Consider the following 24,950-nt stretch of genomic DNA (forward strand, 5'->3'; position numbering starts at 1 on the left):
AAGAGAGCGTGTGCAGAGGAACTGCCCTTTATAAAACCATCAGATCTCATGAGACTTATTCACTATCACGAGAACAGCATGGGAAAAACCCGCCCCCATGATTCAATTACCTCCCACCGGGTCCCTATGGGAGCTACAATTCAAGATGAGATTTGGATGGAGACACAGTCAAACCATATAACGCCTCCATTTTTAGACAGGTGTTAACTATGTGCAAATGGCTGAACTCACACTGCCTATAAGCAGAGAACTGATACCACTGACCAGCTGCTGTGACTTAAGAACAATAATGCTCAAGAGGGATTTTCAAATTCATACCAAGCTTTACCTAATATTCAAATATACCGCTATTGAGAAAATTGTTTCCTTAATTATTTAACTCAAGATAGACGCAGTGACATCTGCTAATTACCTAATGGTAAAGAAATTTGGAGACTCACTAGTTGTATTATCATAGCCTTAAATTTTTGGCTCAGATTTAATCTGATCATCTGCAGATAAAGTAGAGAAGATCACAATATGATGCTAATATAATTCTCAAATAATCTTTCACAAAAACATTTTTCCTTTGGGATCCCAGGTCAAGACAAATCTCTAAGGTAATTTTACACAATCCCTTCTCATCAGGCAAGATGGATCCTCTTGAAGATCAGGGAGACTAAACTCAGAATTGTAACTGCTCTTCTGGTTTAGACATGGCTGGCAGTTCTTCTGTGGTGATGAAAAGCCAGTTAGCATCTTCCATAATCTAATTCCCCAAACACAACCAGCAATGAGTTTTGATGAATAAGGTTAGATTTTGTCAAATTCTTTTTTTCCTTGAATAAAAAGGCATATTCACTCATCCAAGCTGCTCAGAGCTGTAAATTCTGATCACATTTTGCCATGCCAAAAATATAGATATTTAATCAAAGGAAGTCGAATCAGACAATAATGGGATGTCTCAGACCAAAATGACATTAAATGTTTTTATTGAACAAAAAAAGATAAAACATGGAAGTTGAATTTACTGAGCAAAAGCAGCTCTCCAGGTGAAGCTGCTATACTTTGTGCTAAATAACCTTATGAACTGAGTATACGGAATACATATAATATGCAAGTTACCTCAACAGCAAAGGAGAAGGAGTAGAATACAGTTTTTGAAGATAAAATCTGGTCAAGTGACAAATTTTGTTGCTCAAAATTTCTAGCCCTTATCCACCTAAATTCTGTATGGTTCTACATATATGCATTCAGTATGTGCATACTGAATTCCCATTTTAATGGAAGCTGCTTTTTGGAAGAATTCTTTTTAATTTCACATTTCTTTGATGTGCCACTCAATTTTTTAAAAAATTATATTTGACATATGTGTATGTGTGTATGTGTATGTATGTATACACACTTTAAAAACACCAAACCCTTGTTTATAAGTAGAGGGTTCATGCTGCTTTTTAAATTAATATTAGTGACTTTAAGCTACTTCTCCTGTATGTCTAAGAAACTTTGTGTTCTCAATGCACCCACACAGTCAAGTGGGTTGACAGATATGTCAAAAATACTTTATGAAAAGAGGGAGGTAGCTCATGCGAGTTGGCAACCTTTTGTGTATTGTTTCCTGTTCAAGCAGGCTGCCTCCCTTTGACATCTTACAGTCAAAGATGAAAGGAAAACTTTTTACTTGAAGCCTAGTGAGCACAGTTGTACATTTACTATAATCCACCTTCAACTTGGCTTATTGGGTTTACTAATGTAAGATGACAAATACCTTACACCCAATACACAGCATTTAAAAAGTACTGAAGAAACATTTTATGGACAATACTTTTTTTTCATGTGTTAAACATCAGCTTCTATGGGATACATTTCCAGAATGGTTGTGTTACCACTTTATAAACATTCTAGGCCAAACAAAGAGCACAAATAACATCAATGTTGTCTTTTTTCCAATATCTGTATCAATTACCAGAGGCTAATCCTAACATATATACTACTTAAGGGGGAAAAAGAAGAGAATTTATGACACATTGCAAAGATAGAACTACAGCATCTTAGTTGTAGAGACGATCTTAAGGTGCAGAAAGAGGGGACTCTCTAGAAGGTGATGGTGTGGTTTCTTCTGGTGGAAAAACTGTGAGTGTGCAAGCACGAATGCCGCCAAGGGATTCCGGGAGATCAAAAACCTTATGCCATTCATCTTTATCTGGATCATATTTCTGCACTATCTCTACCATACAACGATTATTCCAAGAATACCCCCCAACCACATAGATTTTATTTTCGAAGACAGCGACCCCAACATCACTCTGCCCTCTTAACATGGCAGCAATTGGGGTCCACTGGTCAAGGATAGGTGAATAGTATTCACAGCTTAGGACATCATCATAATCACTTGTTCCTCTGAAGTGATTGCCACCAATGACATAGAGCCTTTCTCCCACTGTACACATGCAATGCAGACCTCTGACAGTGGTCATTGGCGCCTTCTGGATCCATTTGTCAGCATCAGGGTCAAAGCACATGAGCTCCTTTTGGAAAGTATCATGAGTAATTCCTCCTAAAGAATGAAAACAATAGTTTTGAAGTAAATAGATTATTATAGAAATGCAAAAGTAATTAAAGGAGCTCTGTCACAGATAACTTTTAGTCACATATTATGACATACAGCTTATTAATACTGTTCTTAGGACTGTCTTTCCTCTATAAATACATTCTCTGGATTAAAGGTAAAGAACATAGCATTTTCATCTTCTTAAAGAGCAAAACAATTACTTTTTTTGCAATCACTTACATTATTGCAATGACTTTCTCAAATGGAGATCCATGGTATTTAAAAGGCTTTGCTGAAGGAAAATATATTTTGATCACTGATAGAGTTGGGTCTGTAGTAAATTCCAACTACAAAGCATCGTTCACTACTTACTGCCTTTTAGTGGGTACCCTCTGGGTGCTGAGCACTGGGCTACAGCACATTAAATTCCAGGTGCCCATTTCCTCACTTGTCACAAAACAATATCTACTCTAGTTATTGCATCAGGATTGTGACTCTGAAGTGAGATATTTATCAAAATGCTTTGAAAAAGTTGAAAGTCTTGCACATGTGTAAAAGCTTATAAGAATATTCAGAATTGTTTATGTTTATAGTTTTCTGCGGGCAGAGTGAGGGTGGATAATGTCATCCGTTATCAGAATGCATATTTAAAAATCTAAAGAATTAGAATGCTGAATATACGTGGAATTTTATATATGCACCAATTTGTTGTTAATCTAATTTAGTCTGTATCATCTACAAAGTGTACTCTTAGATCACATATAAACCAGTCTCTACAATGAAAGTATTAAACTACACCTTCTGTAGACAAGGGAGAGAAGTAAGCTAATCTTTAGTCAAATCATTCAAAGCTTTACTGTCAAGTGGCCAGATGCCAATCACTATCACTGTTTCCTTCTGCTTTTTAAAAATATTTTCCTTGTGCTTTACAGAATTCCCAGAAAGCAAAACACAGTTCATTGTTTTGAAAATCAGCTATAGTTTCTAACCACTCTTGATTGGGACGGTCATTTCTGCAATACACGCCAGTTATGCCAAAACACCACTAGAACAATTCAGGTGTCATTTTTCTCTGAGGAGTTGGAGCTCTCATTATAGTGGTACAGCAGCTGCCCACATAAAATAGATAGATGGTGTAAATCATTGATTAATGGGAGCATATTTATTACCTGGATGGCTCTTCCAATATAAGACATTCTGTAGTTGCTCATGAATTTAACACCAGAAACCTGCCAATCATATACTACAGGCCTTTCACTGATTCTTATTGATTACAGATTTCATAAGGCAGTGGTCAATCAGGCCACAAATAGTGCCTTTACACCCTTGGTCTCTAGTAATGTAACTGCTGACCTGGCACTGGCAGGCCTTCAAATGGGGAAGAATTGTCCCAGGCAGAGTGTGTCAGAGCCAAATGATAATAACCTGACTAACAAAGTTAAATGTCAATACCAGAGGTGGTCATTACATTAAAGGGAGACTTCTTCCTAAATTCTACAGGAGAATGAAAGCAGAAAATGCATTAAAAAAAGAAAGAAATTCTACAGTAGGTTGATTTAAACACCAACAATTTGAGAATGAAAGTTGCTACTGGGACACTGTGAACAAACTATAGCCATTTCAGAATTTTTTAACAGAAAAATATATCTTCATGTGCATAAAATACAGATAATCAGCACAGAAATATTTATGCAATGACACCATAGTAGAATCCCCTTATAATGCTAAGGAAGAAGGAAACCCATATTATGGGCTATACTGAAAGAGAGAACGAACATTATTATGTACTATTATGCATATTGGAAGCACGTTTTATGCATAGGAGAACTTATATAATGATACACTCCTTCACATAGTTTAGCTTAAATAAAATGAATTAATTGTTGCTACAGAAACTATGAATGGTGTTTATTAGAATACAGACCATGGGGACTGGAAAGCAAAATTTGAATGCTTTCCAATTTCTTCTAAGTTATACCTTACAACAGGATTGGTTTACTAGTACTCTTATAAATTTACAGAATGCCCAAGGCATTCATATGCAAATACACACAAAAATAGTTTCTAAAATCAATATAAATTCTATTTTGATTCTCCATTTTTCTGGATTTTTTTTTTTTTTTAAGATGGAGTCTCGCTCTTTCACCCAGGCTGGAGTACAGTAGCATGATCTCGGCTCACTGCAACCTCTGTCTTCCGGGTTCAAGAGATTCTCCTGCCTCAGCCTCCCAAGTAGCTGGGATTACAGACGTGTACCACCACACCCAGTTAATTTTTGTATTTTTAATAGAGACAGGGTTTCACCATGTTGGCCCGCCTGGTCTCAAACTCCTGACGCCTGAACTATTATTATTACTATCACTATATGGAAAGATAACCATATAGTTAAAAGCTTATACAGTATATTGTGTTCACATGATACTTGTTTACCTGAAATATACATCACTCCTCCATACACAGTTCCAGCATGGCCATAGTGGGGCTCACTCATTTTGGCAACATAGGTCCATTCATTTGTTCTTGGATTGTAACATTCTACTGTGGCTGTTAAAAAAAAAAAGAAAAGAAAATTATTTTTAACTTCAAATTTAGCAATTAATTATTTTTCTCTTAAGTGGAACAGTAATAATATCCAAACACTTGAAACATATCTATTATAGCTATGATAGATATGTGTAAGACTTTGGGGGGAGCTCTTATAGTAATTATTGAGACTATATTAATAATATAAACCATTAGTACATGTTACATTAGACTAGATAGTGTAAGAATCTAACAAATTTCTGTCATTGCAGAAATCACTAAGATTTATTCTGTAATCTGCTTACATATTTATAATTTGACATTTCTCCATTTTCTTTGCTCTAAAAACATAGGAAGAAAGGATGAAAAAAATAAAAAGAAATGAAAAACTCCTCAATTCTGGGTCCCCATGTTGATAGAAACAAACATTAATACATAAGAAGCAAACTTTTACATTGAGAATGAAAATATACACACTTCTTGGTTTATGTTCTGAAGCCCACTGCTTTAATTCATATACAGACTACAAAATGGACACTGATAATAATTTCTCTACATTTATACTTTAAAGCTAATAGTTTATATATACCCACCATCATTGCAGCCAGTACTACTCTTAACCTGAAGATGGTTGGCGGCATAATATAAAGATCTTTATTAAGAATACTTCCTGTCAGTAATATATTTATCATCTTTTAACATTATGTATTTTGGAGAAGTGACCTCAACTCACTTAAGTATCTTTCATTCAGTCTGTTATAACCTCAAGAACAGAACAATGTCACCAAGAAAGATGGAAAAGGTAATCACTTTTTAAAAGGCAGAAAAGCTATTAAGAGAACTCATCAAAAGCATGAGGTCTAGATTGACTTGAAAAGTTCATATTATTTATTGCAGACACTGCCAACTGCTAATCCAATTTCTTGCTTCCCCCAAACCTACTTTTTTAAACTAATAGAACCACAATACTGCTTAGGGAAGCACTGCACCAGGCTAAAAACGAAATTTAATTTAGCAGGTTCCCTTGAAGCTTTGGTCTACCATATGATATAGTTCTAGGCAGTGACAGGTAAGCAGAAGTTTATTGAGTAGGACAATTTGATCAAGCCACCAGAATTAGGTTTAGCTACTTGCAACCAAATGCAATCCTGATGCATCAACCTTTGAATGGGATTCTCTACTTAAAAAAAATAACATGGTGACAGGCAAAACACACACACACACAGAGAGAGAGAGAGAGAGAGAGGAGAGAGAGGACAGAGAGAAAGAGAGAGAAAGACTACTTTTCCGCTCTATTCAATAATTTCATTTCATCATCAAATTCACTATGGAAAGTATGCTTTTCTCCTCCAAGCACACCTATATTATGCCACTTCTTGTATCTCTCTACTGACTTTCTTTTCCACTTACTTTAGCTTTGAATTTTCAGTCTTATTTCAAAGGCTTTTACTATTCTCATTTTTACCTACTGCTTTGTTGGCTTTGTTCATTGCTTTAGGCTTGGATCCTTGCCAATTCTATTTCTTTTAAACCCTATTTCTAAAATTAATAACAAGTTAAACTGCCACATGCCCCAGTACTGTTTTTTTTTTTTTTTTTACTATTTCCAGTCACTGGATGCCTTTTCAAATGTTCATTTCCATTTGCCTTTGGCATGACTTTTACCTAACGGACAAGCAAAATCCTATATTATTATTCTCTCTCTCTCTCTCTCTCTCTCTCTCTCTCTCTCCTTTTCTCTCTCTCTCGCCACATAAGAGAAAACCTAGTGCATTGATTGGTACTTGGCATTAGCAAAGCCATTAATGGGAAGGTTTTAGAAGTAATTAAACCACACATCCTATCAGAAACGGGGTCTAAAAAGACTTCCAGATATCATCTCCATCTACTTGAAGCCAAAGACAGGATTCACTATAGTATTACACTTTTCTTAATGCAGGACTCTGACTTAAACTTTGAAATTTTTGGATTGTAACTGTCCTTTCTTATGTTTAATTCAAACTGTTCCAATGTGATTTCCATTAGTTTCTTCTTATTCTTTTTAAAGTGGAGTTAGAATTTGAATACTTATTCACTTTTTATTATTATTAATATTTTCCCATGTAGAAAGATAATTCCTCTGTCAGTGACTTAATTGCATTTTCCCCTAATAGTGGTTATAAGAATCCATTTGTACTTTCTCATACAGGAGCCCCTCAGTGCAAGATAGCTATTAACCACCAATAACAAAATTACTATATAATAGTCCATCATTCTTAAGCTTTTTTCCAGCTAAAAATCTATCTCCTTTAGCTGTTCCAGGAGTTTAATTTTTATTGTCAACTTTTATTGTCATGCAGTTCTCCATGCAGAATTGCTATTGTTATCAGTCAAATCAATAGTATTTTATTTTAAAATAAAATACATCTAATTAAAAAGTAGATACACATGCTCTTATTTCCATTTTCCATATTTACACGACACTCAGATATAGGTTAGTACCAACAACTCTGATGGGAAGAGGGAGCAAGGGATGATGCAAGGCAAAGAGTTGGAGCCACAAAGTAGTGCTTCAATCGTAGTCTATAAGAGTTGGAAATGGTAAAGAGGCAACTGGAAAAATCTAGAGCAGGTGGCAGCAAACCTCAGTCCATAGGCCAAATCCAGTCTACTTCCTGTTTTGTAGGGCCCAAAAGATAAAAATATGAATGATTTTATATTTTTTACACATTGAAAAAGAATCAAGACTATTTTGTAACTTATGAAAATTCTATAAAATTCAAATTTCAGTGTTCACAAATAAAGCTTTATTGGAGCACAGCCTCACTCATTTGTTTATGGATTATGTAGGGTTGCTTTTACACCACAACAGCAGAGTTGATTACTTGTGACAGAGATTGAATGGCCCACAAAGCTGGAAATAGACTCTTTCTGGCCCTTTACAAAAGTTTGCTGGCTCCTAATCTAGAGAATTAACTTCAGTAGTTTGGTGGCCTAGTGTTTACATTAAAGAATCTCTCCAATTTAAGAATTATACTTAGGTTGGTTATCTCACATATATCAGGAGTTCTTATTTTCTGAGATAATTCCATAGGAATCCAGAATCGGTCCCAGAAGATGATGTGGAATTTATTTGTTCTTTAAGATTAGGAAAGAGATTAGCCTAAAGAAAATCATCCCTTTGATCCATGGAAGTGTTTAATTTTCAAACATATGGGCTTTTCCCAGGTTCCTTTCTGATGTGGATCTCTAAAATAATTCTTTTGCACTCAAAGAACATATTTAAATAACTACAATCTTTTCCATTTTATTGAGACTTGTTTTCTGGCCCAGTGCATGGTATATCCTAGAATATGTTCTATATGCATTTAAAAGAATGTGTATTCCATAGTCAATGGGTGGAGCATTCTAAAAATGGTAATTAGGGCAAGTTGGTTAATAGTGATGTACAAGTCTGTGTATCTTTGCTTATTTTCTATAAGTTATGGGCAGTGGGATATTGAAATATCTAACTATTATTGCTGTTTACCTATTCCTCCTTTTAATTCTGTCAGGTTTTGCCTCATGTATTTTGAGGCCCTGTTGCTAAGTGCATATATGTTTATACTCTTTACATCTTCCTGATGGATCTACCTTTTAATCATATAAATGGTCTCTGTTTCCAGTAACATTTCTTGTCTTAAAGTCTTTTATGACATTAATAAAGCCAATATCATTTTTATGGTTTCTATGTGGGATAATTTTTTCCATCATTTTATAAACATTCAACCTATGTATTTATTTGACTCTAAGTGGTATCTGTTCTAGACAGGATATAGTTGGAGCTTGCTTTTGTTTGTCTTGGCTGATAATCTCTGACTTCTGAAAGGGATGTTTATTTCATGCACATTTAATACACATTGATATGGTTAGATTTATGTCTGCAATTTTGTCACGTTTTTCATCTGTTTCACTTTGTTTATGCATATGTTGCTCTTCATTTGCTTTTCTAGGTGAAATAAATATTTTTAGTGTATAATTAAAAAAAAAGAAAATCATTTAAACAATGATGGCTCTCATACAGGGGAGATGGACTCTAGAAACATAGAACGCTGGTGAGTGATCAAGAAACTCCCAAATCCTTTGGGGGGTATAGAGGAATTTAATAAATTTTAGTAGTTTTATTGTGCATGTATTTGAAAAACATCTAACATGTTTTCTATAAGTTATTTCATTATTTGAAACCTTAACTTATTAATATTTAACTGAAGTGAAAGATATTGGAGCTGTCATATTCTTCTTCAATATAGGAAGCCTCAATGGAAGACTGATTTCTTATATGACACAATTTTGAAAGACGCCAGAAATAACTGACTCCTTTTACACTTAAGTGACAGCTACTCTAAGCTTCCCCTAGTTTCCCATTGTAACCAGTGTCAAAGGAAAGCAGCATTTTGAAGGAATTATATTTCAGCACTAAACCAGGTGAGCACATGTGTGCTAGTGCGTACACACACACACACACGTAGTCTTTTTTTGATGAACAATGGGCTTAGGTTTCCTTTGGTCCAAGTACCCCATGGAAAGATTTTAAAAGGCCAAATGCATTAAAGTGATCTAAACTGTCTTGCAAATGTTGCCATTGTTTTTTTTTTATTTTTAATTTTTGTGGGTACATAGTACATGTATATTTTTATGGGGTACATGAGATGTTTTGATGCAGGCATGCAATGTATAATAATCACATCATAGAAGATGGAGTATCCATCCTCTCAGGGATTTATCCTCTGTGTTACAAATAATCCAAATATATATACTCATACTTATTGTAAAACATACAATTAAATTATTATTGACTACAGTCACCCTGCTGTGCTATCAAATACTAGGCCTTATTAATTCATTCTAACTATTTTTGTACCCATTAAATTTTTCTTTTTATAATTATATACAGGCAATGGTTACTGTGTGTATGAAGTGGTATACTGGTACTAATCAACCTATTAAATTGTTAAATGACTTTCCCATAAATCCCCTTTTCCTGCCACCCATTCCCATCACCTCCTTCTATTTACATAGGCATATGAACGTGTCAACTTAATCAGTTACAATGTGAATGTTAATTTATTATAACAGATGTTAATGTGTGCATTGAAGGAGGAATTCTATTTTTAAAAAGTGCTTGTAGGGTAGGGGAAATGTTAAAAACTCGGTTTCTGGCAGGAACATTCAGAAATATAGGCAAGAGTTTCTTTAGAATCAAAATCTGCTATTCTGCAAAAACAATGGGTCCAAGAAAACTGGAAATGCCAACTAACACAAATTCACTTTTTATTTATATAAAGAGAAACACGATCATGGATAGAATTCAGGAAATTTCATTAATATTATTCTTTGGGAGCAATAGTAATCAAGGCAGGTTTCATCAAGTTTGGTTACCTCAGTAATATTGGATGTGACGTGACAAGACAATCTACTTCTTGCTTCTATTTGAGTATAACATAGAAAGAACTCAAATGGGGTGGAGTGGATCAGAAACAAATGAAACCTCTTGCTTCTTGGCTTTATCTAATGACTCTTTTTGGCCTTTTTTCTCCTGAAATCAAGACTCTAAATTTGAATGCACTTACTAAGTCAATCACAAAATATTTTTTAAACTTCCAATATATTGTATAATAAAATGTTTAGTACAGAATGCGTTTGATGGGTATGCTGATTTTAAGGGACGCAATCATTTTCTACAAAAGTTTAGCTACTTATAGGTTACAAATCTATAAGGTCATTATAGATTTGTAATCTATAGATCATTTCAAATGGAATAAAATATCAAATAATTGGATGATAACTAGAATTAGAATTCTTGGAATAGATGGTTTGTGCCTGTATTATAACGACATGCATTTTTTTAAATGCAGTTTATGAAATAAGATTAAAATGGATCTATATTTACCATTAGAGGGGAAATTTTTTTAAGTCATTATCCTTAGGTTAAGCTTTAGAAATTTTATTGTTAAAGCCTAAATATGAATTTAGGAATACCCTAAGAAAAGCATGATTCCCTTGTTTCTTTTCCCTTTCAAAATGAAACACAGAAGACTGTTTTTAATCAGAGATGGAGGGGTGGTTTCTGAAGGTCAGGAGCAAGGATTCCTGTGTATGAGCCACTTGCCCAACAGGGTGGTCTATTTCTAGTTCCTAGACGGGTATACCATAGGAGCAACTGAAACAGGGTTGGGATAGGTTCAAAGAAAGAAGCCTCTAGCATCTTGGTTTTATGTAATGACTCTCCTTGGCCTGAAGATTAAAAACTCCCAGAAGATTATGGCTTTTAATTAGTATTAGGAACTATATATTGAAAACTAAGTAGCTGCATATTAACAGGGGTGATAATATCAACAAGCAAGGACTGACTTTGAAAAACGGAGCTATTTCCTTTGAGAAAAGAAGACTGACCAAGTTAATGACCTATTATTTGTGAAGAAAATATTTAAGAAAAGATTATCTTACACAGGGATTTTCTAAGAAACAACCAAGTCACTACTTGCACCTTCCAGATATTTCCAGATATCACAAATTTAAAATAGTATAATAACATGAAAATAATGTGTGTAGGTTGACTGAGGAGGCCTAAAGAACAATTGTACACTAAGGACACTTATGCCTTAACTGCTTTTAAAAGTCCAATTATTAAAATATATTGGAAAACCTATGCAGTTCATGATCATGCAACATAGTCCAACAATCTAGAAAATCTGGTCTTAGAAAAAAATATCATTGTAACAACAAAGAAAAAAAAAAAAACTTTGGGTAGAAAAGATCAGGAAAAAGACCATGTCACTAACAAGAAAGTGTTTTATAAACAGGAAAGTATAAAAGCTGAGAACAGTTATTCTTTTCTCTGATAAATAGCTTAGTCTCAAATACATTAAACTATCTCTTATTTCTTAGAATATTGAAGAATAAAGATTCTGAGAATTACTCTGAACTTATCCAGAGCCAATGCCAATATTTTGAACTTTCCCAGCTCTATGGAGCCTGGAATTGGTCAACTACAAGGACTTTATTTATTTATTTATTTATTTATTTATTTATTTATTTACTGGGTTCAAGCAATCCTGCTTCAGCCTCCCTAACAGCTAGGACTACAGGCATGAGCCACATCTGGCTTTCTTTCTTTCTTCCTTTCTGTCTTTCTGTCTTTTTTTGTATTTTTTTATTTATTTACTTATTTATTTATATTATTATACTTTAAGTTCTGGGGTACATGTGCAGAACGTGCTGTTTTGTTACATAGGTATACACGTGCCATGGTGGTTTGCTGCACCCATCAACCTGTCACCTACATTAGGTATTTCTCCTAATGCTATCCCTCCCCTAGCCCCTCAGCCCCAGACAGGCCCTGGTGTGTGATGTTCCCCTTCCTGTGACAGACTCTATTTATAATAGAGAATAAAAGAATTGAAAACAAGGCCAAACAATAATGGTAATGACAAATATATGTCACAACATAAAATGTGGACTTCCTGCCTTTATTTTTGGAAAAATTATACTATCCTAATTTTATCTGAAATAATAAAATTATACCTTTTTGGGTTAATTTATATAGCCAAAGTATTCTATATCAAAGTATGTTTATGACCAATTTTATATTGGGAAGACAAAAAGGTGACCATCAAATAAAGCTTACCAGATGGGCTTATGGAAAAGAAAACTATCTGATATTACGTCAAGAGAATTATTTTTAAAACAGTCATAGATAATAATATTCACAGTGAACAAACTTTGGATAATGTTGAACTTTGTACATTTAATCTATAAAGAAAATTATCTATGTGGCCACTAATAGGTAACAAATTTTGTAAAAGAAGAAACAATGAAAGTTTTATGTAATGAAGGATTATAACCTGTTCAGTAAAATATCATATGGCCTTTTAAAAGCAGAAAATGAGAAAACATGCCAAACTTCTATCCAAGACCTTATTATAATTTAAATGAGCTAAGTATACTTTTTAGATGAACCTTCAAGATGAAGACCATATACACTGCACAGGTAAAATATGATACAATATACTGATGTATTTGTAACAATTTGTTCCCTCGCCAACGATATATGCCCAGATAAGGCATAAAGATGGTCTCCAATATTTTCTCAGAAAAATAGTTTTAAAATAAAACCCTAACTACATTTTTATCTGATTTTACAGGACTGCTTATTTTATGATATGATAAGAATTTCTGAGTGAAGAAATTTGTCTCTATGCTTAATATAAATGCACTTACGCAGTTCACCTGCTGCATTTCGCCCACCAACTGCATACAGATATCCTTTGAGGGCACTTAGGTGGAAGAAGGTGCGCTTTTCATTTAAAGATGCAACTTGCATCCATTTATTGTATCGAGGATCAAATCTGAAGACTGTATCAACTGCCGTTTTTCCTTTTGTATCATAATTACTCTGTCCACCAACCACATAGAGAAAATTTCCAATGACGGCGATGCCATGCTGGTACCTTGGGGCATCCATGGGGGCTAACGATTTCCACTCATGGGCCTTTTCATCATACATGCGCAATTCCTTACTGACAACCAGCTGCTGCCTCAGCACTCCTCCTAGTGTAACCAAGTGAGTGGTGTCAGACCTAATGGCAGTCCTGTCTGACTGCATAACTGGCTGCATATATGGCATCATTTGGTAATTGCTGGCTTCCAAAAGCAAATTCACACAAGTATTGTCAGTTCTCATGAAATCCACCGTTTGCACGTAATTAATGAGCTCCTGTGGTGTCATCAGTGGAAATCGTATGTTCTTCATTAATTTTGCAGCAAAGTCCATCCGAGGCTCTTCCAGGCGAAGCCAACGACAGGTAGCCTTAAAGAGCTCAAGTTCAGTACAGTGCTTAAGGCTATTACTGGAAAGCACGAAGGCAAGACGCTCAAAAGGGAGTTTCAAGAACTCCCCCGTGCTCAGCAATGCAGGAAAATTCTTCAAGACGAAATTGTTAACATATTTATCCACTTCGGTTAGATTGTAGGTGTTGGCAATCCGTCCAACTTCAACACAATTGTCTAAAGTGACCTATTAAGCCAATTAAAAAAATTAAAACATGACTACTTTCATGGCAATCACATCTTGATAGCACAAATACCTGTTCTAGAATAAGAGTAAATTATGCTTTTAATGTTCATATAGATACAAACAGGATTCTTATCTAAATGTATCAATGATCTACATACAGATAATTTGCAAACCACCTTTACTTAATCCAGTAGAAGGCTGACTAAAAGAAAATGATCATTCAGTAAGTTAGAAGCTACTCTAAGAAACAATGTTATAACTGGAATATGGCCAAACTAGTTACTCTTCTCTCCTCAAAAATGTATCCCACCCCCACCCCCAAAATACTGATTAAATTCCTGCCAGATGGAAACTTGGGAAAATAGAAGGTTCTATTATGATTCATCTCAATCCACTTCTTAGTCATTATTCTTAAAAATACCACACAGCTAGCAGATCCATGAACAGAAAAGCTCTAATACCCAATCCCTAGATTTCCCTTTCATGTAAATAGGCATCACTCATTACTATCATTCATTTTGGTTCCTTCAAAGTTATCACTCATAATGAAAATAATTTAATAAGATAATTATTCCTAGGGTAAATTAATTTTCAACATTATTTATCTGGAAATATAAGCAAGGAAATTTCTTTCTTAAGGGCAGAGGGGCGTAACTACAACAAATCTCTCATGTAAATGAGATTTTGGTATCTGTGATGACTGTTTCCATCTGGGCAACATAGCTTTCCTTAGCCACTCTTACTTTCAGCACATTCTGTTTCTCTCTGGCGTCAACAGGAGCCCAGAACCATCTCCCCACCATAGAGCAAAATATAAAGTGAAAAGCTGACAAAGAAGAGAAGTGACAGAGAGGCCTTTCCTCAGTAGAACCTCTTTTCAATGCTCTAATAACTGACTCGTCAAAGGAAAAATAGGAAAAATAATATTAGCAAATATAATACAAAGAACAAACCACAAAAACAAGCCTACCATAAAAAACGCCAGCGTGTATGTATACAAACAGACACGGATCACAGGCAAAAGACTTAAATGTTTGGTTGTGTTTAAAATTTTGTCAGGTTATGTGTCCTCAACATCACACAAACTTTATCAATGTATTGTTAACCTCACACCTGTATAGTTAACAGATTTGGCAGATGGTTAAGAGACAATAAAATAATCCTCCTGTTGACATTTCTTTAAAAACTGAAATAAAGCTAAAAACATTACTCCTCCACATAAAATGACAGCCCAGTTAGGATATAATATCACTGAAATCTCTAAGGTTAATACACACACACATTGTTATTTTCATAGATTATTTTAATTAGACTTTAACTTATGGGATATACATGCAGAACGTGCAGGTTTGTTACATAGGTATTACATGTACCATGGTGGTTTGCTGCACCTATCAACCCGTCATCTACACTAGGTATTTCTCCGAATGCTATCCCTCCTCTAGCCTCCCAGCCTCCAACAGGCTCTGGTGTGTGATGTTCCCCTCCCTGTGCCCATGAGTTCTCATTGTTCAACTCCCACTTATGAGTGAGAACATGTGGTGTTTGGTTTTCTCTTCCTGTGTTAGTTTGCTGAGAATGATGGTTTCCAGCTTCATCATGTCCCTACAAAGGATATGAACTCATCCTTTTTCATGGCTGCAGAGTATTCCATGGCGTACATGTGCCACATTTTCTTTATCCAGTCTATCATTGATTTATTACTCAAAAAGAATTTGTGCTCTTTTAAGTAGCTGACTTGCTTTACAAAAATGTTTAATTGCTTATTTTACTTAGTAGCCATATATTTTAAAAATACCTAACACGTAACTGTAACATAAAAAAATAGAAAAATAAGTTAACAAATTATGAGTCTCTAGAAATAGACAGCATAACACTGTATAAATACCCTGGATTTCTAACGTGGTTAACAAAAAGTCCATTTAATCCAATTTGAGGAGCTGCAGGTTGGTGGTTCAAAAATTTAAGTTTTGTAAATGGAGTTACAGTCAATACCTGTTTTCCCAATTCACCCTGAGTGGAAGGAATTTGAAGTCATGAATTCACATCCCAAGACAAGTAAGAATTATCTTGTCCCCAGAGTGAAGGTGATTTATACTTTTGAAGATGTTTATTAGTACAGTTAAGCAAAAGTTGATGACAACACAAATATAATTCCCAAGTATGCAAATTCTCATCATTATTGATATGATTACTAAAAAACAACAAAGAATGGGTACTTTAAGAAGGCAAAATGATACTACCAGTTGCCAGTCACCAAACTGAAATCTAAATTTATAGCATGTAAAATAGAGCAAGATTAAAGATTAAAAGCCAAACTGTATAATTTAGAAATGGGATCAAGGTATTTAATTCCTTCACCTTTTCCCTCTTCAAACTTATCCAGTGAGAAAATGATTGCTAGAATAACACGAGAAAGAAACTTACATTTTATTTACAGGCATTTGGAAAATACCTTCTGTATATCAATACATTCATATATACAGACACACAAGACTAGAAAAGACTTTGACAGACCATCTAACCAATACAAATAGCTGCCTACTTTTTTCTTTAAAATCACCAGAGAAAGGTATTCCATAACCTTCTGAATTGTTATCTTCTTGATAGAAGAACTAAGTATTTTCTTTTTTTATTTCTTTCAGTTTTTAATTTTTGTAGGCACATAGTTGGTATATATATTTATGGGGTACCCAAGACTAAGTATTTTCTATAGCTCAGGTACAAAAGCTACCATACTGTGAGTATACAACAAAGGCTAAATACTACAAATATCAAAAATATAAAAAGTAAAGATACGATGATAGATGCAATTAAAAATAGGATACCTGTTGAATTAATGTAGCAAATTACTAAAACCTTATTAATTTCAAAATGAGACACAGACAAGAAAAATATGTAATAGGAAATTAATTCTTAGCAAGTATATGTAATCAAAGCTTAAAAATTAATCATAGAATATAGAAATTAAAGAAGCAAAGCCTACAATAATAATTAACAATATAAATAGATCAAAACTGATGGAATTATAGTAAACAATATTCAGAGAAATACATAATATTCTATTATGATTCATTTTAATCCACTTCTCCATCATGATTCTTAAAAGTGATTCTTAAAACCAAACACCGCATATTCTCACTCATAGGTGGGAACTGAACAATGAAAACACATGGACACAGGAAGGGGAACATCAGACTTCAGGGACTGTTGTGGGGTGGGGGGAGGGGGGAGGGATAGCATTGGGAGATATACCTAATGCTAGATGACGAGTTGGTGGGTGCAGCGCACCAGCATGGCACATGTATACATATGTAACTTACCTGCACGTTGCGCACATGTACCATAGAGCCTAAAGTATAATAATAATAATAGTAATAATAAAAAATAAAAAATAAAAAAAAGAAAAAAAAGAAAAAAAAAAAAAAAAAAAAAAAGTGACTCAGCTAGAAGATCTCCAAACATTAAGCCTAGATAGTATTTTTAAATGGATACACGTGTTTGTGTATCCACTGGATACATAAAAGGATAAATGGATAATTGGATATCCATAAATGGATAATTGGATTTATAATGCAATTTATGTATATAATAGAATATACATTGAAAATATAAAATATGAAGTTTAAAGCTTATTTTAAAAATTTCTAAGTAGAAATTTCATCTGAGTTCATCTTTTATTTCATCTGAAAACCTGGCCACAATTCCAAAGAAGGTTCACTTAAAAACAGAGTTATAACAGAAGTTAATCCAAATAACTACATTGGCATTTAAAAAGAACAACAAGGCCGGGCGCGGTGGCTCACGCCTGTAATCCCAGCACTTTGAGAGGCCTTGGTGGGTGGATTATGAGGTCAGGAGATCGAGACCATCTTGGCCTACATGGTGAAACCCATCTCTACGAAAAATACAAAAATTAGCCAGGTGTGGTGGCACATGCCTGTATTCCCAGCTACTTGGGAGGCTGAGGCAGGAGAATCACTTGAACCCGGGAGGCGGAGGTTGCTGTGCCAAGACCGCACCACTGCACTCCAGCCTGGTGACAGAGCAAGACTCCATCAAAAAAAGAAAAAAAAAAAAAAGAACAAAAAAGGATAAAATTCTTCAAGCACCTGTGGGAACCTATAAAATTGTTCTTAAAATAATCAACTGCTCAATTCCATTTCCTTGATATAAATTATTATATTCTTTTATAACCAAACAACTTTCATAGTCATCCTAAAGGCACTTCCAACATCATAACATTGCAAGTGGTATTCTCAATAACATATTGGTCCTCACTGCTGCTGTACTATTCAAATTATAACTGATGTACCCAAAACACTGTCATTAACATAATTTGCTATTTTAATGGAAGATTTCATCTGAAATCTAGGACTTTTTTTTAAAGATTGGTGTTTTATACAAAGAAATTCCCATTTAGAAAAAAATGGGTATCTGCTTTTTTTTTTTTTTTTTTTTTTTTTTCTGGCTAGCGGAGTGAAGCAGTGGGAGTGAAGAAGGAACAAAGAAATCTGTAACTGGTTGTGATCAATTAGTCGTAAATGCCATTGCACTCAGACCAGCCAGTATCTGCTTTTGTACTCTCAAGGGAAATGCAAAGACTAAGAAATCTGGCAAAAATTTGGGGAACTCCTTAGCCATTCAATGTGCCAAATTCTACTTGGTGCTATCTAGTTTATTAAAATGACAGCCTGATATCTAGTACAATCAATGCAGAGAATGAAACCATGTCCACAGAATAAGACTGGGAAGAAATCAAACAAGCTACTTTAGCAGGCAGAGAATGTACAGGTATCTTTTCTCAAGCCTCCTTCCACGGATGAGACCGTCACAGGACACAAAGAAGAGACACTTTGGTAAGAACAAAGGGATAATTGAATAATAAATACCTCTCTCTCTTTCAGTTTTTGTCTTTCTTCAGTTTCTAAACGCTATTTGAGGTGAATGCCACTGGTGTCTCCAGCCCAAAATATTCAATTCTCTATTTATTTGCACTTTGAATGCAGTTCTTTTATTGAATGCAATGTTAGTTATTACAACGGCTTTTGTGAGGTTGAAGAGGTTTGAGCCCAGGCTAGGCCTCTTCTTCCCAGACAGAGTCCCAGATAGCAGATAGGCAAGAATGGGTACTCAAGGTTATAGGAGGGATATTCAGAATATTTAACAACCACACAAGATGGGTATCAACCAATCAGAATGGATGGCCGACCATAAGCAATGGGGATGGCCTTCTATGTACTCTTTGCCCAATATCAGCCCTGTCAATAAGGAAGTCAAGACTGGTTTGGTGGGGAGGGAAATAATTTTGATTCATTTTTAATTTTAATTATCTATACAATTTGTCTCTAACTTGCATTAAATTGCCCTCAAAGGTGAAAAAAAAATCTTAAAAAACATGTCTGTTAATCTTTACAGGTAAATACAATTTAGATTAAATGAAGAATGTGAAATATATGTACTATGCAGGAAATCCTCAGTAATTCAGTAACAAAGGCGAAAGCAAAAGGAACTGCCTTCTCCAATGACTTCTGATTTTTTTTGTTTTTCTTTTGAGAGAAACATATTCTCCCTATTCCTCTCTCGTCTCCTTCCCACTTATGAACCTCCTTTATTTTGTCTCCAACTCTTCATCACCTCCAGTCACCTCAATAAACTTTCTCTCTACTTCATTGTGAGCTCTCCACCCCTATCATTGATAACAAATGTGCAGGTGGAACCAGTAATCTCCCTGCATCAAGGGGGGAAAACACAAGTAAAAAATTATTTTAAGAAAGATTATCCCCAAGTCTAAAGCCCAATGACATCTTCATTCTCTTGTTAAAAAATGCTTTTATACAAACATAAAGTGATTTCTTTCTCACCTTTATTCTGTTTTGTTCATTCTATATATTTGTATATTTAAATTGTAATCTTTTGAGTTCAATTACAGATGCCCTATTTCAGCAGCCTAACATTAAATTAGGTTGTTTTGTGAACTAGCCTAAAATCCTCCATAACAAAAGTTCCGTGGGGCAAATGCTAGATGCTAAAAATTTCAAATTGCAAACAAAGGATAAACAAAACTTACACAACTTTCTTATAAACTAGCAAATGAGGCTGGGCGCAGTGGCTCACACCTGTAATCCCAGCGCTTTGGGAGGCTGAGGCGGGTGGATCACCTGAGGTCAGGAGTTCGAGACCAGCCTGATCAACATGGAGAAAGCCCATCTCTACTAAAAATACAAAATTCGCAAGGCACAGTGGTGCATGCCTGTAATCCCAGCTACTCGGGAGGCTGAGGCAGGATAATCGCTTGAACCTGGGAGGCGGAGGTTGCGGTGAGCTGAGATCCTGCCATTGCACTCCAGCCTGGGCAACAACAGCAACACTCCACCTCAAAAAAAAAAAAAAAAACAAAAAAAACAACTAGCTAATGGGCACAGTATTTAACATGTTGTAGTTATACAATGTCATAAGGACAAAACCAATGCAATTTTTAGGTATGACTAAACAAAGGCAATTTTCCATTATCTCCATAGTATATAAAAGTGGTTTTAGTTTTACAGAAATTTTTACCTACTATGCTTCATATCTATCCTTCATTGTCATCCTTCTGTATTCATTTCATTGTCCTCTTTTCCATAACTCCAAGAAAATAACATAACAAAAACAAAAATGCCACATCCTATAAACCACTAAGTAACACTGCAAATGATGGCAAAGTTAGAAGGGAGGTTGGCTCTTGTTCTATTAACACTGATGCTCTGTTATAGAAAACTGGTATCTCTATCCCACCAAAGGTGAGTGTGGCTTTACTACTGTATCTAGAGTTATCATTCAAAACTAATACATACATGTTTTCTGGGTTCTTTACTGATTCGCATTTTACGTACCACTGTTACTGATTCACATTTTACCTACCACTGTTCTTCTTCCTCCACACAAATGATTGAGAATAGGATAGAACAGAATTGTATTAGAAGGGAATTTTTCTGTCTAAAAGTTCAAACCCAAATAGTGTTTTGATTATGTGAACTATAATATCACTATATAATTAAAAACATAAAGCCTATTTCCTCTAAAACATCTGATTTCAGCACACCGTTCTTAAACATGAGAACATTATATTAAAATTTATCTATAATAACTTAGCTCATGGAAGAACTTCAAAAAATCTTCCTTTACAAAATACAGTATCTTGAGATGTTCAGTTTTTATAAGTAGAAAATACACTGGGCCACTATTTTTCCTTTTTCACTTGATTGCTGAGAAGGAAAGGGGAAATAAATAGAGCCAGACTGAACATAGGTTTAACTGAAAAACAGAATGCATGAAAGAAGGGTAAAGGAAAACTTGGGTTTTGCATGTTCCTGGAACTAATAATCTGCCAGATTTTCTCAAAAATTACAATGGATTCTGAGAGGGAAGAGATTTCTACTCTAAAACCATACAGACATATCCTCTGCAAAAAAGGATGAAGGACAAGTAAGGAAGAATAATGCAAAGAAAAGAGGTAATTCCTAAAAGTTCATAGGCAAGAAAATTCTAAAACTGAGAGGTAGGAGTAAACTCTATCACAAGTAATCTTTGCTACAGAGAAGCCTCTTCTCCATTAGAAACAGGTTTTTGGATGTCTGCAAAGGATGCAAAAAAAATAATGAACATGATATTTAAGGCAATATTAAGTGTTTATAAAAATGAAGACATTTCTAAAAAACAATTATAATAAATGTTTCAACACAGGTTAAGGAACCAACAGTCTAATTACTGGAAATTAGCTATTCAAAGTAACTATGGTCTCATCTTTAAATAAAATTGCTTTAAATACAGTTATCTAGAACAAAATTATTTTCTATTATTGTGACAATAATATTACTATAACTTTTTTGTATTGTGTATTATCCAGTTTGCTCATTTTCTTTCAGGTAAAGGAACTGATCACAATCAATATCTGAAGTTCTAAGTACTAAACTTCTGTATTAGAGGATATGCCAACAATGTCTCTTGTTAATGATTAGTTCCAAAGAAATCATGGCACTTTCCTTAATTTGGCTCAGGATGACCACGTGTTGCTAAGATCAGTGTAAAGCAATGTTAAGAGTCTATAAGTACAAGCTTTAGGTGTTACTACTAAATTAAATTCTGGACTTGAGGCATTTTGAAAATCACATTCAATATGATTCATTTTTCCTTGAAATGAAGTTGTTATATCATGCCAGTGACACAACCAGAGGTGAGATCCTAATAGCTCTTGAGGGGATGGGCCTTGTATGATCAAATTAAAATAAAATTAAGCACCTAAATTCAGTAATGGAGGCAAGCAATAGCATGGGAATTAACCAACTTCACTTGGGCTACTTGAGCAATAAAGAAGACAATACAAGTCAACAATATAGCACCATGCTGCCATAAAAACGCTTAAAAGTAGCAATTAGTTCAAATTTTATAAGTAATTGTGAGACAGTAGTCTGAGTTTTCTAAAATCAAACATACAAAAAACACACTTTCAATAGGCCAGTTAAATTAGTTATTGGCTGACTTTTAAGATAGCAAGTACCTTAATAATAAAATAATTAAGGACATGCTCTCTTGAAAGTTAGTGTTTTAAAGAAGGTTCCATGTTCAAAAAATGTAAGTTGTAAAGATCTAACAGCAATTATTTACCTATATTAAGACTGATATGAGTTAAAAAATTATAGAAAACATATCCATCAACATAATGAGTTAGAAAATATACTAAAAATTAATATTGCCAGAATTCTTAATCAGAAAAACAAGCTCCAAGACCTCTGGAAGTCTTGGCAATATTTCTGTCCAATGTAGCCATTTATCTCCCCAGAAGTAAAATGTAAGGGTCTCAACTAAAATAAAACACTCTCTTCAGGAACTGGGTGACTACCACTAAGTACTTCATCGATTGGTAGTTGTATGTGCCCTATCTTATCTATTAAAAAATGGCTAAACACTATTCAGTAGGTGGTATGTTTTTATGGAATCAAGACTTACATTCTTACAGGTTTGCCCATAGGTATTAGTTCTTCTTAAGATCTAGCTCCCATATTAAAAGAAGAAATTTTAAAGAGTTCTAGAAGCTCAGATTACTTTTCCATTCAATTACATTTAAGAAGCCTGCTTGTATAGTCATTAAGCTGAATAAAACCAGATTATGGTATATACCATTATCAAACAGTTAAAGTATATATCTTTATCAAACATTATTAGTATCTAATGTCATTTGATTACACAGAGGCTTTTTTTTTCTTGCTGAGATGGAGTCTCACTCTTGTTGCCCAGGCTGGAGTGCAATGGCGCGATCTCAGTTCACCACAACCTCCACCTCCCAGGTTCAAGCGATTCTCCTGCCTCAGCCTCCCAAGTAGCTGGAATTACAGGCATGCACCACCATGCCCAGCTAATTTTTGTATTTTTAGTAGAGACGGGCTTTCTCCATGTTGGTCAGGCTGGTCTTGAACTCCCAACCTCAGACGATCTGTCCGCCTCAGCCTCCCAAAGTGCTGGGATTACAGGTGTGAGCCACGATGCCCGGCCAACACAGAGGCTTTTATTAAATGATTCTATTTCATAAAAATGCACCTGTTTCAATCTCACCTTGCTTGCAGACCACATACTACAAGACATATCTGTCTAATGGCAAGTTTCACATTCCTGCACAGCAGATTTCATGAGTCCTAATCTAAACAGGCTACATCAGAGTCTACCACAGGAAAAATCAGATTTCAAAATATCTTACCCCAGATATGAGAAATACTTTACAGAAGTCCAAAACTGGCAGAATCTGTAGAAAACTGGCAGCTTCCAGCGTGTCTTGAAGGTTGTCCATATTAAGAGAAAGCTTTGCAGTATAAATGAAATCAATAATTTTCCTTAGACCAACTTTGCTGACACCATGAAGTTTAATGCACATTAAATCTTGTTCTTTCATTCCACCTTAAATAAAAAGACATTCAATTAAATGAAGGTGGATAATTATGGTCAAACTCACTTCTGCTGCTAATTAGATGCAATAAAATCAAGGGAAAGTCTTATTTTATATAAGCAGTCGTATTAGAGTCAGCCTGCTGCACATTTTACCGTTAAAAGAGTACTTAAAAAAGATAACCTCTATACTAATGGAGGTCATATATGATGCAAGTGCTTCCAAAATGTTCTCACTTCCTATCTTTTGACATAGAGTAGAGATTGTATTAGCAGGACACAGAGTCTCTGATGGCCCAATAGATATGAGCTTGAAAAAGAAAAGCTGTGAGATAAAGATGGACAGTATGAAAAAAGTGCATCAATTTTCCATGTTAAAACAGCACCACCGAAAACCATACATACTGTTGTGTACTTCTTTTGAAGCTGTTTCCAAAAGAACTAAATTTCATGTTAGAAATAAAAAAAGATTTAAACACGGATTTTTCATATTGTTTTAATGTGGTTTCAGAGTTTTAAAAGGCAAACTACCTGTGAACATAGCCTTGAAGTAATCACTAGCAGATGCCATCATGACTCTATGCACAGGGAAAGCATCATCTGTGTCACCTGGCATCAGGGTCACATCACAAAGCAATCCTTCAAGTCGAAGCTGGTCAAAGCCCTACAACAAGAACATGAGTTGAGTCACTAATCAAGGTAAAATGAGGTTATAAATCTTCGTGTGCTAAAATTGAATATTAATGTGGTGCAACATATGTGGAACATAAAGCCAACAGAATAATTATTCGGGAGAAGAAAAAATAACTGCACAACTTTCCTGATATGTGCAGGTTTTCTTTCACTGTAGGAATAACACAAAATTAAGACTAATTTAGGTTAAAAACGATTAAGGAAAAGTATATACTTTTGCTTATTTACACAATTATTAGCTTTTACCTTATT

The 24,950-nt window shown here is 34.7% G+C and overlaps 1 protein-coding gene across 12 annotated transcripts in view; it reads right to left on the reverse strand.

The window, feature by feature from the left end:
- Positions 1 to 954: 954 nt before the first annotated feature.
- Positions 955 to 24,950, reverse strand: part of KLHL13 (kelch like family member 13) — a 205,298-nt gene continuing 181,302 nt past the window's right edge. For all 12 annotated transcript variants that reach the window (XM_054472787.1, XM_054472786.2, XM_054472783.2 and 9 more), the window contains 5 exons: positions 24,537 to 24,669; positions 23,821 to 24,017; positions 13,292 to 14,087; positions 4,961 to 5,074; positions 955 to 2,536 (listed from right to left, as the gene is read on the reverse strand). In XM_054472787.1, coding sequence (XP_054328762.1) covers positions 2,049 to 2,536; positions 4,961 to 5,074; positions 13,292 to 14,087; positions 23,821 to 24,017; positions 24,537 to 24,669 — 1,728 coding nt within the window. In that variant the 3' untranslated portion in view covers positions 955 to 2,048. The remainder of the gene's footprint in view (positions 2,537 to 4,960; positions 5,075 to 13,291; positions 14,088 to 23,820; positions 24,018 to 24,536; positions 24,670 to 24,950) is intronic.

Source organism: Pongo pygmaeus, chromosome X (assembly GCF_028885625.2).
Source record: "Pongo pygmaeus isolate AG05252 chromosome X, NHGRI_mPonPyg2-v2.0_pri, whole genome shotgun sequence".
Taxonomy (NCBI): Eukaryota; Metazoa; Chordata; class Mammalia; order Primates; family Hominidae; genus Pongo; species Pongo pygmaeus.